General features: G+C 37.3%; 1 protein-coding gene across 1 annotated transcript in view; it reads right to left on the bottom strand.

Annotated features, from left to right (window-relative positions):
* The window catches only part of CMC1 (C-X9-C motif containing 1), a 46,439-nt gene that overhangs the window by 25,274 nt on the left and 232 nt on the right, over positions 1–20,933 (bottom strand). Inside the window, exon 2 of the mRNA XM_010712885.3 lies at positions 11,059–11,151. Within this exon, the coding sequence (XP_010711187.1) occupies positions 11,059–11,151 (93 nt within the window). The remainder of the gene's footprint in view (positions 1–11,058; positions 11,152–20,933) is intronic.

Raw genomic sequence — 20,933 nt, 5'->3', positions numbered from 1 at the left:
CTTTTCACCCTTTTTGCCTTTTTTGGAAAAGCAGATTGTCTTATTTATTCCATTCAAAGTGCTGCTTTTATTCAGACCACCACCAAGAATCTGTCCAATGTCTGAAGGACTTCATGAGGACATCAGCATTTCAATAGCACTCTGGTGGGGTTTTTTTTTCTGTCTAGAGTAGGTTTTTTGTTGCTTGTTTTTTAATAGCATAAAAAACATTTTTTCAACTCAGTTCACAAACAAAGTACAGAAGTAAGAACTCTGCTCCTTCAACTGCAGATTTCATAAAGCATACACTGGTATTGATGAGGTGCTGAGGATCAGGACCAGGACACAATGCAAAGAATAGAAAAACTTCCTCTTAAAACACATAGCAAAGCTTTTAAAATTATCTACTTGTAAAATCCATACATGCAGCAGGCTTACAGTAAAGATTTTAATGTCATGCAGAAATGTTATATTCAGTAAGGCTTTAAGTCATTTTGTGAGCAACTGAATGTTCTGAGTGACAGTACTGACAGTACATTGAAGGACAGCGTGAGTATTCAGAAGGCTCGTGATAGATTTGATCTGGAAAAACAGTGCAGTTCAGCAAGAACAAAACCAAAAATTCTTTAACTGTAATAGCGTATATACACGTTTTAGTATCAACGTCATATACAAAAACACTCTTTCACAGGAACAATCAAAAGCACAAATACACAGTGGACAGACAGTTTCTCTGTGCCTAACTGTAGCTGACACTGAGAACATGAATGCTTAACATACAAAGAAAAGTTGGACGTCCTAAAATAAAATGCCTTTGAAAACAAACAAACCAACCTCTGAACGGTAAGAAATAACTAACTATGGGAGCAATCTCTCTCGACAAGCTGCAACATTAACCAGATTACAGATATACCAAACACGACCACAAGAGAAGTCTTACAAGTCCAATTCAGTCCTGCATTGCTCACAGTCTTGGTAAGTATATCCAAGGGAAACCAACAGTTAAACTTCAAGTAATCACCATGCAAACTCTTTTTTAAGGAAAGAAATAAAAAGGCAGAACCCTAAATACTACAGATAATGTCTAAATGCCTACAACTTTTTCAATTCTTTCCCAGTACTGTGGATTTCAAGAGAAGAATCTACTTACCCCATTCCAAGTGCACATTATCATCTTCAAAATTCCTTACGCAAGTTCCTGTTCTACTCATCAACTCATAAGCACCACCTTCCACCCCTTACTGGATTCCTTTCAAGTCCTTCATAATATCCCTCTGAAATATGTCTAGTGCGCAGCAGCTGAATTGTTTTTCTTGCTCCATAAACACAAAGCCTCATCCACACCTCCAATGCTCTATCTGTGTAGCTCTAATACTCCTTGTCTATCCCCCTCCACATTTTCTGACCTGTTGTGAAGCTTTTGATTCCTCACCACAAATACTTCTCACCTTCTGTCATATGATCATATCTCATGTGAAGGTATCTATATTCTGATCTTAAGCAGCACACATTCCAAGCATTTTTTCAGCATGATCTTTCTTCTTCTTTTGGACAGTGTTAAAATGCCCAAATAAAATTCAGAGGAATTACAATGAAGCACAAGTATTTTATGGCCTTTTGTTTTGTAGCCTTTATTCCCCTCAATCAGACCTGCAAATGAAACACTATTCAGAGCAGGAATCTCCTCTACTCTTTTTCTATGCAGCACCATGTAGACAATTACTGGAAAACAATTACAATAGCAACAAAATTAAATTAAATTTTGCAGCAGGGAAGAGGGATTATTTTTGTCACCATTATTGAAAGTACCAGAACAATAACGTGCACAAATGCTGTTTTACTCAGCAACAGATAAAACAGTTACTACTTAAAGCTGTATATTGTCAGTGTTGTTACAACTACATATATTAAAAAAAAAGGGCCTGAGAAACATCTCATTCCATTTAAACAACTTTTAGATTTAGATTCTACACTGGAAAAGTTTAGAATGGTTTAGTACCAAAGAAGGATGAAAACTAGAGATTTCATTAACCACTTTCTGATGTTTTCAAACAAAAAAGCATGAAAGTCAGACCACCACACCTCGTTAAAAGTATGCCTACACACTCAGCCACATTTCAACTTTATTTTGCTTTCTCCTGTTGCCTGATAAGGTTTATCCTTCCTGTCCTTTGTCGGAATTTGATTTAGGGTGGTTTTTTTGGGGACTGCTCAGCTGACTCGTAGTATTCTATGTAAATACATTCAACAGATATAGTTCTCCAGTCTACAGGAAATGGAGATCAAAACTACAACTCTAATAATGCACTGCCTTCTCACATCGAAGCTTGTCAGATGAATTTTCAATTATTATTCTGAACCCCATTTAGCACAGCAGTAATTAGAATTTTTCCCACTACATTTCCCTGAATATAATGCACTCCCAAGAACACCAAAACACTGCCTGCAGTCCATCTGAAAAGCTCACTATTTATTGGTTTGTAGTTCCAAATACATAGTAGCTGCTTTTTGACAAAACTAAGTTCTTTTTTCCACTGCTGCACCTAATGCTATCTACATAACACATTCTGATGTCAGCAGTTGAAAAATAACCTATTTTCTGTGTGAACGTAACCCCAGGGTAATATTCATAATTCATACACAATTAAAATATTTATACACGTGCACAGAGAATATAGCACGACCTCTTAAAGCATTAGATTTATTTACACAAAGTGCTGAGTATCTTGTTGAACGTAATTCTACAGTAATTCTAAGAGGGGTTTACAATCCAAAACTGCAAAGCCATTGCTGAAGTACATCATTAAGAACACACAGTTAATACGAAAGTTACAATTAGTACAATTACATGTACTGCTATTAACAATATGCGCAACTTTGTCACAGTAATATAATATTGTCATACTCTAATGCATAAACTACTGTGTCTGTAGTTTATCACCACCATCAATGATGAGACAGTAAATAAAAAAAAATACCTATAGAATTCATTCTCATTTGCTGGCAGTAGAAGAACTGAAAGGGAAGGATGTATCAACTAGGAAAGAAAACCGAGATCAGTAAATAGCACATCTAACATCTAGCAGAAGATACAAACATGGTCTTAGTAAGAGGCTGCAATCATAACCTCTCTTTTTTGGGAGGATTCAAAAAGAACTTGACTATGTCTCTCCTAACTCTGCCAAATCAGTCAGCCAACAACAGCACTTCTGTGAAGGTTGATCCAAACACCACCAAACAGCATAACATTGATGTCAAGGGGAAGTTTGTCCTTCTGTCTTCGCAGCTTGCACCAAACTGATCTCTGACATGGAATCAGCTATTCAACCTAACAGTACGGAACTTACCAGTAAGAGAACTCTCAATAATTTGATCACATAAAAGGCAATCTTAGCCTCAAAGAGCTAAACACAAAAGATAACCCAAACAGACACAATTGTTCCAAAGTCAGAGGACGCACATTAGTGTGAGTGTGCTTCCCAAGAGAAAAAAGTTCAAGGAAAGAGTTTCAAAGAAGAGACTGACACACTTTTCACTACTGGGCAAGGAACCTCTAGGTACACAAGCAATAGCAATGGACACACACGTGGTGAGATAGATTTGACAGTTTGTCAGCATGCAGTGACATGACTAAAAAGTGGAACAACTGCTGAGGAGGATTTGGGCCTTGGTTCCAAGTCCGACACTTCCAATGATCCACAAAAGGTACAAAAGGACAAAGATGATTGTTTTTATACCTCCCTTTCATACATATTATAATACAATATAAATCCAAGGTCTGAAAGAACAGTTTTTCTCTTGAAACGTGATAATCAGCACCACAATACAATACTTTCTCTACTCCGAAGAGTTGCAGAAGCAGCTATCCTGTCGTTCAAACTTCAGCAGTTCGCTTGGTCAGTGCATTACTGTAATCCAAAGCCACACAGGCATCCCCTATTTAAACAAGCATTTGTTAATATTCTGTATGAATATATTTATGCTAGAATGGGAGAACAATTTGAAATTCGGGATCTTTAATGGAAACCAATGAAATCTCTAATTTAAGAAAACCAAAAGAGTGGACACAATATAGATTACCTATCAAGGTAAGAGCTCCAAGCTATCGCCATCACTTTAGTGTCTATGCATAACATTTTGTAACAGGTAAGAGAAACAAAATTAAGACAGTGCTTGTAGGATGTGGCAACCTGGCTGAAATTGATATTCATTAGAGTACTCTTTGCATGAATAGGAGCATTTGGACTCTGTGGTCTTTATCAGAGCCCCAGCTGGTAATGGTTGAAGGTTAATGCCTTACTCCATTCTGTTCAATTTTCTTTCCTAATTAGTCCTCCAAATCTATAGCTGTGAGCACCAAGTGTCTGTGCTCAAAAGAAACTAATTAATGCTAGCAAATTAGATCAAGTCCAAAGATCCAACAGCCAAACTCTTAAATGCTCCTTGTTAATAGGAAGTGTAGCTGTCAATAACTGCTGTTGGTGGCTATAATGAGGCCTCTTTCTTTCACTGAAAGTGATTTCATTTCTCTTTGTCCCTGTAAAAGCTGTTCCATTCCCTAATAAAAAAATAAAAAAGACCCAACACAACTAAGTTGCAATGGTAAAGCTAGCAGTCTGACCCATTTCTTGTGATCAGCTGGATTGAAACTACATGAAGGGAGAGAAGGAAAAAGAATAATCCCTCCCCAAACACTTTATTGGAAGTCCTAACACTAGTTAGAATACTTAGAATTTCCATCACCAAGCAACACAATATGCTCTCATATTTCTTTTCTATGAAACCTTCTAAATCACCTTTGTTTAGTTAATACTGTAAGTATCATTAAAAACAAAACAAAACAAAACATGACATCTATGATCTCATTTCTTCAAATTGTAATTTACATATAGCTGTTCTCTCTGCTCAGTTTGTTGGAGCAAGGCTCAGTGTAACATAATCCCTCTAGAGATTGTATTAATTCACTCACATGCTTAAATGTGATGAGAGTAAATGTTTGTTGGAAATATACCGACCTGAATCTTTTCCTAAAATAAAAGCTATATTGCACAGACAAGAATATCATGAAAATTTAGCATCTTATCCTCAGGAAGACCAAGCAGGGGAAAATACCTACTAATTCATTACCAATACAACATACCATTTAAATAGCTGACAATTACACGTTATGTCAAACAGTAATCTCAATAGCTTCATACAAGGTGAGAGGTTCACACAATATGACTATGCTGTACTTTAATATGCAGAAAATAAACACAGCAGAAGATAGCATTACTCCCCTTTTCTATCTGCAATTTTGTCACTCAGTTTTCTCTGAAAAAATGAAGTTGTAGACAACAAGGCAGCATTGTTTTGCTCCTCCCATAGAAAAAGACTATTCCAGTCAAAGTTTATGACTCCTCCCATACAACCTCTTAGGCTTTCCATCAAATTCTCATCAATGTACAAAAGCAAATGTAAGAAATTTGCAGTCACAACAGCTCAATAAAAATACTACAGGAAATGCCTTGCTATCTCACTGCTTTTTATCAGTTACTTGATCTTTTTGCTTCAGTCAATTAGCAGATGATTATATTTATATACATTCCTAAAATATGTGAATTTCAAAAAGATTATAAGGACTGTATTTTCCACTGTGCAGTTCAGCAGATGAGCAAAATTCAGTTATTTTTAGTTTCAATTTGCTTCAAGAAAATAAGTTTGATCAATATTTTTAAATATGAGCTGCCATTTAATTTCCTGATGCTACCAGTCTTAGCACCTGCCAGTGTTAACCTCAGAACAGACTATAGATACCAACAGGTTAACTGTCTGCATCAGTTAAGGAAAGTGAGCAATACCACTGAGTAGCATATCAAGCTTCACTGCTTTGTACATTTCATTATTTGCATTTCTTATAAAAGAATATATGTGTTTGTGTATATATGTACCTACATATACCTAGGCATGTACCTAGGCATTTTAATGTGCAGCATCAAATATACTTCAATCAGAAATTTCTTCCTTTTTATGGAGTTTGATTTGTCAGGTGTAAGGGTCATGGTCTAGAGCAGGTGGCCCCTACGGGGACAGAGATAATGTCAGTGACAGGACTGTTGAGTAACTGCACATTATCAAAACTCTGGTTGACACTGGTCATGCTCTACTGTAGAGAAGCCTGCAGTAGTGTTGCATCCAATCATTTTCACTAAGTATCAACACAAGCCCTGAGGAGGAGAGGGCTAATGGGGAACATGGAGAATGGGAGGAGGGTGACTGCTTGGAAATGTCCTTTTCCAGCCACACTTTCCAAAGCAATTTCTAAAGCACTGCCAAGTATCTTAAGAGATTTTTCAGGGCAAATGGATTCACATTGCTAATTACTTCCTACAGACACCAGAACCAACGTAAGTATGTTCCAGAGGAGATTCCCAACTCACCACAGGAGGAAACCATCTTCCTTTTATTTCCCTCTTATACTAAAAAAAAAGTACAGAACATCTTGTTCTCTTGACCAAATTAATTCCTCCCATAACAAACTTCAAACAAGAAACAGCCGCATTCTTATCTGCAGAGTTGTAGGCAGGATCAAGTGTTGAATAATCCAAACTGTTTCCTTTACCTCACTGCCTTCCTAATAGCAGAACCAAGCTGATCTGAACTAGCTATTCCTGTACTCACTCTGAAAAGCATATAGTTCAGTTACCTATACAAATTCTGGGAACCTGACAGAAGACATCTGCAAGTCTCTCTTGCTGTGAAAGGCCCAAACCCACTGATCAGGAGCAGACACCAAAACGAAAAAGACAAAAAAAAAGTTTAGGCTAAAATCTTGTCACAAGAAAAAAAAAAGTTTGTGGGGTTTGAGAAGGGAGAAGAAGTATTTTTTAACACAACAAATACACATCACACTGAAAAAACACACATACAAAATTAAAGTCTCATGACTGACTCAGTGACCTGAGTACTTTCTTTTGGGGATCTAAACGTAAGACAACTTTAAAACCAAAATCCGTAACTTCTAAAAGCATTTCTGCTTGTTCCGAGACAAGCTATTAAAAATCAAAATTAACTCAATGTACAATACTTACAGTACTATGGTTTATATATTTGTCCTGATGGGTTCTTCTCTACCTAACCCCAAGGAGTTAAAAATTTCAAAATCAGTAACTCTGAACTGCAGAATAAGTACTCTTAAGAAATGGAACAAACATTTATTATGTACATAGAATCAAAATCAACCAAAGCTCTTGCAGTTTTTTGGTGAGTGTTCCTTGTTTCACAGCAGAGAGAAGTCATGGAAAGAAGAGCACAAGAAGTTGAAACAGCAGATGTTTCAGTAAGCTTAAGACAACCTTTCCAAGATAAGTGATAAATTGAGATTTTCCTGATATTTACTGATTTAAAGAAATTTACTCAAAATTTAGATATTATAACTGTGAATTAAAACTAAAAACTTTTAAAGTAATACAGCTTAAGAAATTATTTTATAAAAGAAATGGATTCAGCAACAGCAGATAAGCACTCCTTTTAGCTACTTAAGTTTGTAATCATTTCTATTATATGCCAAGAATACACTGACTGAATTACAGGGGTATAACATGATTCATGCTATTGTCTGCATAAATACTCTGAAAAGTTCCTGCATGACAATGTAATGTGGTTGTTTTGTTTGTGTGACAACATTTAAGAAAAGTACTGTTGTCTATATGATACTCCAATAACAGTCCACAATTTCATGTACATTAATGGACATTAAGAGAATAAGGCACGTTGGCATTCTGGTCATGAAAAATTCAGCTGTGTTCTTCAAAAAGCATGTTTATTCTCTTACCAAAACTATTAACACAGTAATTTTCACTAGAAGAGTACATGAATCCTAAGCACAGGACAGAGAAATTATTCTGCAACTAAGATGTCCTAAATTCTTGAGGAACATGCAGCACTTACAAGTGCTATACTGCAACAATTTGAAAAAAAAAAAAATCAAAATAAATTTCAACAAATATAACGAAATATGGCTGGTTTACTTACTTGTTCTCAAAAATTATCTTTAAAATGGACACATTTTCATGGTTATTTCATCCCTAAGCTACTCTGTTAAGCTAACACAGCACAGCAACGGGTCACCCATGTAATCATGCTGGCATAGCAATATCACCTCTTGAGTTAACAAAACCTTTTCTTATTCATTCTTTTTTATTTTTAACCCTTGGGGTTTCTTTTCTCTGGATGCCTCCTGAACACGTGCTGGACAGGCTGTCGCTGCTCACATTATTAGCTCTGATAAGCACACATCTCTAGGTGGTATAGCTGCAGGCTAAGGTAACGGCCTGTATACAGATGGACCCCATGCTCATGCAGAGAACTACCGAATGTACAGGGGCTCCCTGTAGGGACAGACAGGAAGCTAGCACGACCAACAAAACTGTAAAAGCCCATATTTGAAGAATAGCTTTTTCTCCTTACTAATAATACATTTATCACAATTTCCTAGAGACAAAATGAAACAAAGGTATACTAATAGAAGTTGGTCAAACAAAATTAACATAGAGTAGAAAAAACGAAGCCAAGAACAAGTTAAACAAGTAGCTGTGCTACTTAATGTAAACAGCGCCAGTTCATACATGCTATGTTCTGTAGCACAGCAACTGGCTCTCAGGAGTTCTGACTACTTAAATACACAGCTTATGCTCTTAGTCTGTAATTGTTTACAGGCAATGGTTTTTATGCTACTTCCCATGATTACTATCCTCCTGTACTAACAAGACACATTTGTTCCAGCAATAATTTCACAGTGGATTTGAGAGAAATTCTCCTGACAAAACTGTTTAACCTTCATTTCCCACGAGTTGCTCTCCATCTCTGTATGGACTGAAAGGCATACAACAAAATAGCTGAAGTGATGCCTTTTTTCAGAAGAAATATGAATGCAGAATTTGTTCATTCATCTAATTAAAAAAAAATGCACTGGAAACACTCAGCTTTCGCCTCTAACTTTCAAGAAATTTGATCAAAACTGGCTTAGAGCTAAGAGAGAGACAAGATTATTTTCCAGATTTTTAACTCACAGCCCCTTTCAGTGATCCACATTACTAACATTACCAACAAGTAATACACAGCTTGATATTGGTGCCTTCCTTTGATCCAAACGGTATCAGAAGGAGACACAAAATAAATGAGGTGTCCCAAGGCAACAGTGAGTGATCCACAAGGTAAAAGGGGTGACAGCAGTATCCTCAGTCGTCTGCTTGTTTTCAACACACTGTGATGTAGTTTGCGTGTGCCTGGTTGATTTATGGATTATATTATATGGTTGTAACTAAATTTAATTCTCAGAAAACAGATGTGTGGTTTAAAAAAAACTTCTGTAAAGAAACTGTGAATTGAAGATTGTGAAAACAAAACAACCACAACCAAACACAAAAATGGCAGAGTTGACACTTATTCTAGCCCTAGTTAGAGCTTGTTGTCCAGACACCTCACAAGGTAAAAATGATAACAATCTAATCAGCATTATTTAAAGTCACAATACCAAATCTAATACTTCACTTTCCTATTAAGCCTCATAATTGAAGTCTAGCAGGCTATTCTAATAGCAAAGGAGAAAAAGCCACTCACCATCAGGGAAACACCTGCGCTTAAAAACCAATGACTTAGGGAAGAACTGTGCAAGTGTAACCACTGACAGAGCAGCTGCTTTCGAGGGAACAAAAAAAAAGGATTCCTGAAAAAGCTTACAGACAACACCAAGCATTAAACTTTTCCAAGGCGCTACTCATAGCCATGTGTTTGCAGCAAAGATGTTGGAGCCAGAAGAGCACAAAGTGCAGCAGGATGTGATCAGTGCAGTTATCTCTATAAAAAACAAGCCCTTGAAGCAGCAGAATCCATACAGGACTGTGCAGTGAGACACGAAATGACCATGAAAATCTTTCATACCATGTGGAGGTTTGCTGGTTATCTTGCAACAGAGTGCTTAAAAGAGTTGTCAAACTTCAAGCATTCTTTTTTTCTTGGCTTTTGTTTTATTTTTATTAATTTTTATTTATTTTACACAAAAAGACAAGTGTTGCAGATTTGCTGACCTTTTCTCTGATGACAGGTGGCTGTGAGTAGTTTGCAGCCTGGCAGACATATTCAAAAGAAATAAATAAACCCACTTGATGTGTCCCTTCAAGGTGAAGTTGATGCTTCAGCAAAGAGGGAGAAATTAACTGCTTTTCAAAAGATACTTGTGCTATGGAGAGATCATTTTGAAAATGGATGTTTAAAAATGTGTCCACTGTTATTGACTGTTTCTGAAAACAATGCAAGTGTCTCACCTATAAAACCCTCTCATATACCTGTATGGAAACCAAATTTTTTAACCCAATTAAAAATCACAGAAAAAGTTTCAGCAGGATTTGAACCCATTTGTTAAAGATATAAATGTGTAACAATCTGATTAGCTTATTTCATCTTTATCTCATTCTTTTTAATTTCTATTTTTGCATGTTTCGTCATGCACACAATACACTGTATAGAGAACATATTTGTAATTAATTATTAGGTTCACATATTTTGGGTACAGCGTGCTCAAACTTTTTTTTTAAACCAGTAATATTAAAAGAACTAAAAAATACCAAAGCAGAAAGCATCAGCCTAAAACAAGTTCTGTCTAATAAGGTATCTCCATGCACATACATCACTAAAGCGCTGACGAGGGAAAGGATATATTTTGTTAATAAATCTATAATAATAAGGAGGCCCAACCTGAAGGGTCACACAAAGGAATTTCATCTACACAAGCATCAAATAATACAGACAAGTAACTCTTGTGTTTCTCTCTCACCACACAATCCAAATCAGAACATGGAAAGTTTTCTATCAATCAGAACCAATCAAGAACAAAGTCATTTTGATAAACACTCCACACTACCCAGCAGCCAAGGCCAACATGGCAGATGTATACACAGACTGTACTATTGGTTTCACAGCAAACATTAAGATGCTGATCATACATATTAATTCTCTGACTACCTGTCTCCAAAAACAAGGATTATGTTCAGGGCACAGAAGTGAATACATCAGATCTCCTGATGTATATTTGACTCTTACCTTGCACTTTATCTGAACACAGCTCCTTAGCTCGGTCTCTCATTATTTGTGGAATCAAGACATCTTTTTCTACATGTCTCAGCTTAGAATTCTCTGCAAGAGGGACAAGAAACAAAAATAAAAGGAAGATGTTATTTTTCTAAGAGAGAAAAATCAATCCATGGAAATAACACAACACTGTTTATAGAACAGATACTAAGATACTAAATCTGTCACAAACCAACCGCAGAAAATACCATGGAAGAGCTACACGCTGAAAAGCAGGGAAGTCCCAAGGTTTGAAATGACTCTCATACAGACACAAGCATTATCCTGAACATTTTCTGTTCTGCTCTATGTGCAAAATGAACCAAAAATAATGAAAGGAATTAAAAAAATCTGGCAGCACTTTCTTCTTTCTACCTTACTAAATGAAACATCTGCATAAAGACAGCACAAAGATTTAGAGTTGTTTAATTCAAGATATTAACATTTTTCTATCTGTGTTATCTATACAATCTGCAGCTTTTTAGCTCATGTAATACAGCAGAAAAATACAGCATATTGAGCAGAATCTAAACTTGTATTACTACGTGGAAGACTTTGGTTCTTTGAAAAGAAACACAAATAACCATTTTCTTAAACAAAGCATCAGTGTGTTTCTTCACTAAGAAAATCAACAAGAGAAAACACTGATGCCTGAATTCAGGATTTAAACGTAGAGCTGTGGTTTGCATGCAGCTGCCTCTGAACAGAATTCAGTACTATGAGCACAACTACTCATAACAAACCACTTGGAATTGCAATAATTTGTTTCTAAATCAACTCTTCAGAACAAAGGCATGAGAATTTAGCGAGCGCAACTTTTTCCTTCTTGGCTTCTGATTTAAAAGCTCTCTACAGAACATTCGTTCAGAACACCGTAGAGCTCAACATCATTATACCAAATACCTGATTTTCCTCCTCAAGCACACTACTTATTTACCTTTTGATGTTGATAGAATTCTTCAACACAGAATCAGCTGTGATGCTCTCATTATGAAAACTGTCAGATACGCTGTTATACTGAGTGACAATCATACCATTTTAAAATAAAATTAAAATATTTAGATTAAATGGAAGAAAAAGTGTGATGTAATAAGGAAATGAGAAAAATTTATCCACCTCTTTTCAAACACTAATTTTCAGAGCATCTGCAGTTATCTCTAGATCAAAAGGAAACAGATTAACGTTCCTCTAGTCATTTCTAATGCCTCACCTTTTAAAGCTTAGTAACATTATGAGGCAACATCACGAGGTTTTGCAGCATTTTATCTGTGATATTGCTGGGGGAATCTGGTAATGAAACAGAATGCTACAATGACCAATCCACAGAATTAGAAGTAAAACCTTCTCTTTCATCTGAAAAATTTCTTGTTCGAAACTTCTACAGCAAAAGAAAGGAAACAAAGTCTCTTATGCAGCAAAAACACTAAACACAAATTAATTTGCTTTTAAGCTCTGATTTTCATGACTGAGAACAGAATTATAATTAAATACAATTCTGACAGATCTTCAGAATATCAGTACTGCTACTGTACAGAGCATTTGTACAGTAAAATGTATGGTGCCATAGAGCTTTAAAGTACATCTCTTAAGAAGCAGGACAAATAAGTTCAGCCAAATGGTAAGGCAGAAAACAGCATCACTGAACTACATGCCTCAGCTCTACTTTGGGCAACTTCAGCCAAAACAAGCAGGCACTACTACAGTCCTGCCCTATCCCAGCACCTGCAGTGCCCTTCCCTCTGCACACACAGATGTTCTCTGCAGGCCTGCAGACTGAAAAGGGAAGTTTGGTTGGACAGTGAATAAATTTCCTGTCATGCAATTTTTCAGCTAGATAAATTCCCCAGTCTATTTCACTATGAAAATTCAGTGGTCCGTGAGAAAGAACTGTGCAAGAGCAGGAACAAGTGGAGGGAAGGTTACAGCTACCACAAGCAGCACTGGCTCAAACTATAGCCTTTATTTCTTCTTAGCTAACGGAACATCAGCTGCCACCAAAGCAGAGGATTAGACAGCCCCCAATTGGCACTGTGCACCCTCATCACATCAGCACCTGTGGGCAACTCAGGACACGGGGCAGTGTCCTGTAAGAAGAACCAGAAGAGAGCAATGACAGTCATTTAAAGGCAATTATGGAGCAGTAAAAAGGAAACAAGAATGAAGACCACTTATGGTCTCATATACAGGAGTTTTCTTCTTCAAAAGCTTGCTGGCAAGTATCAGCTTTTAAACCTTACAAAGCACAGGCAATTCAAATCATTTTATACAGCCAAGGTGGTAGATTTCTGCACCCATGTGCATCTATATCTCCAAACAGGTCGAAAGGAGATGTTCACCTTGAGCAGCACTGTATTTACTCATGATTTTCAACTGCAATGTCTAAAGCACTTTAATATTCTTCCTTGATTCTAAACTATTCATTATATCATATGAATGGCAATTTTCAGTCAAGGATCTCAAAACACATTCAGAGGTTGGTATCCCTAGCATTTATACAAAACATTAAACAAAATAAGGTGCAAATATTAACAATATCAGATACCAGATAGGAAAAGTTTGTGTGTGGAATAATCGTATTTCTGGATAGTAACTTATAAGCACTTGCAAAGAGATCAACATCAAACTAACTAAATCACCTCTGCAGCTAACATTACGTGGCAAGAACTTTCAAAGAAACAACACCTTAGAAGCAAGATTTCATCAAAAAACATGAGACAGTCATGATGTGAAGCTACCAATTCCTTTTGCCTTTTTCAACTATATTACATTTTCTAGAATAATAAGTAGTGTTTTCCCTTCAGATAGTTCACTAGCCTGCACTAAGAAATATATTTCTTATTCTAATACCAGATTTGCTGCCAACTAGTCCCAATGCAATCTGCATTACAATACACCTACTGTGTTTTCTGCCTACTGTTTTATTTTTTCTTCAAAATATTAATAGAATTATTCCGAGGCAAGCAAGAAATAGGTTTTCTTACAGTTTGCTCTCCTTGTTTGAGAGTTGATACCTTTGGTTCCACAGCCTCCCGCACTCTGCCTGGTCTTCCGCACAGGCTGCTTGAGATGCTCTCAGCATCTGGCTGCAAAGTGTAACAAGAACACACTGCTTCTCAGCTGTCACCAGGCCAAACAAGTGTTAGCAGCGGCTTCTCCTCGTCTCTGCCAGCCAAAACTCAGGTACGCTTGTTCTAGCAACTTCACATTTCAAGGAGATTCTATCTTTATAGGATTTGGTGTTGAAATTTGCTACTGCAATCGAAAGTTGCAAGGAACAAACCAAGAACATAAGCAACTTGAGTAAAGGTTACAAAAATCAGAATTAACAATAATAAAGCACTGTTAATAATACAATTAGCAATAGAAATAAAGCATTTTGTAGGAGTAGACACAGAATTAAGCCAAAACCAAATGCAGGCTTGCAGGCATTAACACATCTAGGCCACTGGCTCCTTGGAAACAAGGGCAAAGCTACAGACAAGGAATTGGTGCAATAAAGCTACCAGACAAAACTGCATCAGCACACTGCAGAACTCTGCCACTTCTTTCAGGGACATGGAACACAACAGCTCAAAGATCTAAGCTTTCAGTTGCCAGAATAAAAGACACAAGGACAAAACCTAGAGAAAAGTAAGTATCCCTGTGAACGGGAAATTATTTTCCATGCCATGTCAGGGTACAGTAAAGAATTAGGGGCAGAGATTACAAAACTATTAGATGCTCCTAATTAGTAAAACATTAAGAACAATTTTAAAGCATTTCTTTTCTTAACACAAATAAAATCTGGGAGTTTTAGTAAATTTCAATGCCTGAAACAGCTCTGATTATACACAATACATAGGGCATGAAGCTACATTTGCAATAGTTTTCTGTGGCTGATTAAACCCTCAGCTGCAAAAGCTTTCTAGTGCCATGGAAAGCCAAGGACTGCAACCATTCCATTTAATGGTTTTCATTATTTTTCTATAAATGAGAAAAAAGCAAGGAAATACATGCATCAGTAGGATGCAAACACTGGAAGAGTAGAAAATACACGTCTTGTTCCCTCTGCATTGAAGCTGGGAAACCAGGAGATGACTGAAACCTTCTCTCTGCCTTCTAGCCTTCAGCTGTAGGATCCAGAGAGGCCTGGAGAGAGGACAATAGCACAGGCCTGTGTAATGGACAGCAAGCCTTTAAGAGGACAAGAGACAGAAGTAACACGAAGCTGCTTTACAGTTTTAATCATGAACTCTAGCAGCTTGCCATATTGAACAGAAGACTATTACAGAAAAGAGGTACCGAGATGAAATCTTTCCTTGAACAGCGACCCGGTGTAAGTTTTATTACCTCCCTGCCCTCACTCAACACTGCTGGTTACTGCCTCCATTCATCCTCCTGTGACTACATCCTGTGGGTAGTTTACAGCTCTGCTTTCATCGCTCAGATGACTTTTAGATAGCAAGGGCACAGATTATAGAAAAGCTGAAAACTCGTCCAGATGTTTGAAGAAGGCTCACACCTATAGCATCCAAGAGGAACTACGTTATGCAATTCCAACAGAAGTTTTTGGAACATGCATTTCTGGTTACTCTGCTTATAATTTGGATGTCCTTGGTTGTTTATCTAGTGACTTAAAAAAAAAACAAACCTCAAGCTAGTACTTTAAATATATTAGGTGACTCTGTAAGAAACACAGTATAAATGATGAGCTAAGCAATGAGTAACAAGTTAAAAAAAATGCATTAAATTCAGGGGGTATTCCTTGACAAAAACAATTTATATACTGTAAAGACAGCATACAACTACTGTGTTTTATAAAGCTCATGGCTTCCTATAATCTTATTACAAACCTGACTGAAAAGTATACTTTTCTTAATACAAGAAATAGCAGTACAGTGTTAATTGTATGCTTACAGGCAAATGTTTCTTTCATCAGACTACTGGCTCCAAAACCCACGTCAGACTTCTTTTAGTTGCATGCCAGTTGCACTTGGAATGGGCAAAGACAACTACGGCTTATAACTGCTTCAGGAAAAAAATGCATTTAAGACTTCCATCGCTGCTACTCTCCCTATCTTATTCAATCTGGATTAAACAAGTTAGCATGAATTCACATAAGATCTGTAAGTCATGTGTGTATATGTGCACCATAAAAATAGTCATCAAAAAAGGTCTATGTCACTGAATATGTTATCAATTACCTGAAGCCTCTATTCTGAAATACAAAGTCACACATCATCACAACAAATTAGAAAGAGATTAAAACCACAGGCAGAAAAAAAGCAGGTGCTTCCAAAAATCTAGGAAGATTTTTTCCTGCAAATGTAGTTTTTAAAAAAATGCTTCTTGAAGATGAAATTAATACTCCCTATACAGTCCTATAATCCGTGAAGGAACTCCTGTGCCCTTACTCCAAGAAGTTCAAAGGGCCAAAATGACAAAAGTTTCAGCATACTCCTTTGCAAATTCTGTCCCCCACTAACATTCAGGATCCAGCTAAAGGTAATGAATTTCACCAGTCAAAAACCCTCAGTGTGAACCAGCTCAAGATGGACCAGGAGCGAACATTTTCACGCATACCTGAAATGTCACCACGTCTGGTAACTTCATTTGCACGTCAGTGTTCGCAGAGGAATTGGGAGTCTTAAGTACTTTGCTTTCTACCAAGGTTTTAAAGTACAGAAGGACAACATAAAGTGAGAGAAGTGTTATAATCCAAGTAAAGTAATGTATGTGATATCCTGAAATCCTGATTGAAAAGCAAAAGAGGCTGATCAGTTCAGTTTCTTTATACAGTAGCCTTTTTTTAAAGCAGTATATGAATAAATTTCTTTGTATTTAAAAAGTTACAGATTTTGAGATTTTTCTATCTAATATTCACATCATTTTAAATTAAGATGGAGTACAGGGATGACAACACCAGGGAAAATTTCCAAAGCTTTAACTTCTCACCATTCTATCATCACCTCAAAGTCAATTTTCACCTTTTTCACTGGCTGAATTTGTTATCTTACATTTTGCTTTGGGTCTCGTGTGTTCTAGCAGTATGGCAGTACTGGATTACAAGAATACTGACAAGCCTGTTCACTGAAAATGAGCAATGGCTGTATTACAGTCTGTAATATCTAGAAAGAAAAGGAAAAGCAAACCTGACAGAACACACTTATTTGTTAATTACATGTGGCTTCCAAACGCTCAAACATCAACAGACTAATAAGTAAAGCCAAGCCTGAAGTTGCGTGTGGAGATTTTTGACACAGGGTGGTTTGGTTGTTGTTTTTTTCCACTCCTTATCACATAACATAGCCAGGACCCAAAGAATCAAATGCAGATCAGGGCTTAATATTTACTATGCTGGTTCATTCATCCTATCTTAACTACTGCACAGGAATAGCAGAGCTGCCAGTTAGGGAAAGTTAGGGTGTGAGCTACTTAAAAGGAAACCAACCCAAACCCCTTCAGACAACTGTAGATGAGAATTCCAGCAAAATACACAAAATAAGAAGGCAGTAACAACTATGGATGTTACTATTTAGAATTCTACTTGTTCTGAATTCTATTACTTCTGAATTATTCACTTGTTAAACCAATGTAAAATTCCTCTAAACACAACTTCTCATCACTTGAACAAAGACACTAGGCAGCAATTATTTCAGAATCAAAATACGCATTTTGTACTTTCTGAGACAGCAAAAACTGACATCCCTACAGATGCAGCTGGATTCCTACATATAGGGTTTCATGCTTTTTACACGAAGCCCAAACATTTGAGCACTTCTGGTCTAAACTGGTCACAAAGGTACAACTCTCACTACCTCACAGACTATCTGAAGAACATAAACCAAAACAAACACATCACATAAACTAGACCTAAATGGTGTATTACAGAACTTTGTATGCGTTCCAAACAGAAACAAAAAATCAGTAACCAAGTGCAAAGTAACCTGCATTTTGATGACGATGAGGCACAGGAAAATCTACAAACCATTGAAACCCCCAGTCACTAACAGGAGATGCCAATGGCATTAAGAATGGCAAGAGTATTACACACTCCTCTCTTCTTTCATGCAAACCTGGAAAATAAAAGTTTCATTCAAAAATCCTGCCTAACATCTTTAAGGAATTGAGTATTTAGCTCTTCAATCACTTTTTTCAAGACATGGTTGAATAGTTTATCTGGCTGCGCAGCATACATCTTACATTTCGAATATCAGGACAAAACACTATTCTTTTGTTTTTGGCTTTGTTTTTTTTTTCTAATGAAAGTGAGGATTAAAAAAGAAGACAAAACAATGCCTACCTTATTCATCTATGATTTCTGCACTAACAGATTTAATGAACAGTCAGCACATAGCAAATGAATCAATAGAGCCCTTAAAAACTAATATCGCTTACAAATGATCCAAAAACACAAGTGATCATTCAGTTTGCCAAAAGTTGCACAGCATGAGGTGTTTTGACATGGAAAGAAGACTGAAAGCCTTTTGGTTACATTAACAAAATGACTGATAATGTTCTTCTGGGTTTTAAACTCCAAAGAATCCTTTCAAACCATTCATCTGGAGCGTCCCAATACATCATCCATGTCTTAGTTCTTTTTCCATAAGAGTTCTCTATAATGGGTAGCTAAACAACTTCAATGCATCACTATTATCCTTTCCATTTACGTTTCTGATACAGGCCAAAGACACTAAGAACATCAAAAAGGTCAATCTGATGTAACACTCTTCTTGATGGTAACTTACGTTCTTGATCACCAATGTTATGTAAGGATGTTTTGTATTTACGAGGTGAAATTGTTCTTCCTTTTACTTGTATATTTTTCTCCTTTTAATTTCACATTGCTGTTTCTCCCATTATTTCTCCCTATCTTTTGAAGCTATGAATATATATCCATATATTCTTCTATTTCTGTTTTACTGTCCATGGCATTTCAAAACAAGCCCAAACCATTCTAGAAGACCAGTTCAGTCCTTTCACTGATACATTATTACTGTATTTAACCACTTTGATTTTCAAATGACAAGACACTCAGATACTTCAAGCAACTTAAGAAAATGATTAAGTCCCGCAGTTTTTAAAGCCCCTAAAAATATCCAGGGTAGGTGCCAAACTTGTACTGCTTATCCAAGCTACTATCAGTAACCTTACCTTTCCCTTTAAAGGGAAAATTCATGAGTTCTCAGAAAGGGATTCAGACATCATTATTAAAAAAATGGCATCTATAACCAAATGCATGTTAAAAAGAAAATGCGCCTTCCAATAACTCATGGCTTCTACTACTGAAAGTAGCATATTAACAATGACAATTTTAGAAGTGGTGCATACAAAAAAAAAACAAATAAATAAAACTCCCATGTTAGACTGTAGCACATATTTTCTTAAGAAGGAAAACACAAAATCATGTTAATGCAGAGTTTTCTCAAATGACTTATCTACTAATTCATTTATTGGCCAGCCTGCATGAGGCCCTGAGCAGCCTGATCTACTGGGTGGCATCCCCGCCCACAGCAGGGAGTTCAAACTAGATGATCTTTAAGGTCACTTCCAATCCAAGCCATTCTATGAATGGAATCACCTACTAACACAGCCACAGTTTCTTCCCAAACCATGGCTGTCAAAAAGCCTCCTTTCATAAAAACTGTGACATGATTCACAGCTTCTACATTCTGAACCTTAGAGGACTCCCTGACACTCACTCTCTACTGCCTGGCAAAGGCATGAGAATATTTGTGTGTTTTGTAACCATAAATGGAGCATCACTCATGGTTACTATTTATTCAACTGTGATTTTTCCTCTTTTTTTTTTTTTCTCATACGTGAGCCAAGCAGCAGCTAATGATGACAACCGCACCAGGGTATCTGAGTTAACACCTTACTGATACAAACAGAGCAGCTCACACCTCTCGCAGCTATTATTCCACTTTCTCTACAATCTCACGTAGACATCTCTGCTTTCAGTACAGGTTCTGAGGTTTTCAGCAGAGATGTAGCAGCTAGGGACTGACGGCAGGACTAGTGGGGAGATAAGCTAGGGGAAAACAAGGTCGCAGATTGAGCGAGGTGTCAGTAAGCAATGCTGCTGCTTAGCAGATCAATCTCAGTACTGGTGTAGGAGTATATACCTAAAGTACCTGCTCAGGACTACCACTACAGATAAAAAAAACTACAGGGTGGAAGGCACATGTCATGTAACAACAGGAACAAACGTGGATGCAAAACATTGCTGCTATATGTCAGACTTTGGAATCATCCTCTTCGTCATATGAAGAATGATAGTTTAATTTCAGCTGTTGTAATTACTAGAAACTTCTTTTAAAGGATAACTGAGAGCAAAACTGTGCTGCTGACAACTACTACCAGCACAGCAGAAGTTTTATGCTATTTTCTTAACTCTACCATACCAGCACTTAGATGTGCCATCCACAAAACCAGAGCTTGAGCACCACAGCAGTGCCTTATCAGCAGGGTCTGGGAAGCCCTTGAAGACTCAAGCCATTGCCATCAGGAGCAGGAAACGGCCAGGACCATTTGGTTCCTGAGGTCAGTGCCTCACCAAGTGAGATGCAGGCACGGCAGGCAACGTGAATGCCCTGGCAGCTTTCACCTTGCTATAGGCCTGGCCTTTTAACGCAGGCGTGCCTGCAAAAGGTACAAGCCTCAGGGAAGTAGCGCTCATATGCGCCTCGTGCTACTGTTAGGCCACAGGCTTAAACTCAGCAACGGGACACAGCCACGGACCACCGAGACACTCGTGCGCACGAGGCCCAGGACAGCTCGCTGCTTTGCTCCCAGGCAGGCAACACGGCGAGGCTCCCGGGGCACGCACGTCTCGCTGTCCCGGGGCTCAGGCCGAGTTCTGCCGC

Source organism: Meleagris gallopavo, chromosome 6, assembly GCF_000146605.3.
Source record: "Meleagris gallopavo isolate NT-WF06-2002-E0010 breed Aviagen turkey brand Nicholas breeding stock chromosome 6, Turkey_5.1, whole genome shotgun sequence".
In the NCBI taxonomy this organism is placed as follows: domain Eukaryota; kingdom Metazoa; phylum Chordata; class Aves; order Galliformes; family Phasianidae; genus Meleagris; species Meleagris gallopavo.
Note: the sequence above shows the minus strand (reverse complement) of the source record. Positions and strands in the feature narration are given on the sequence as shown.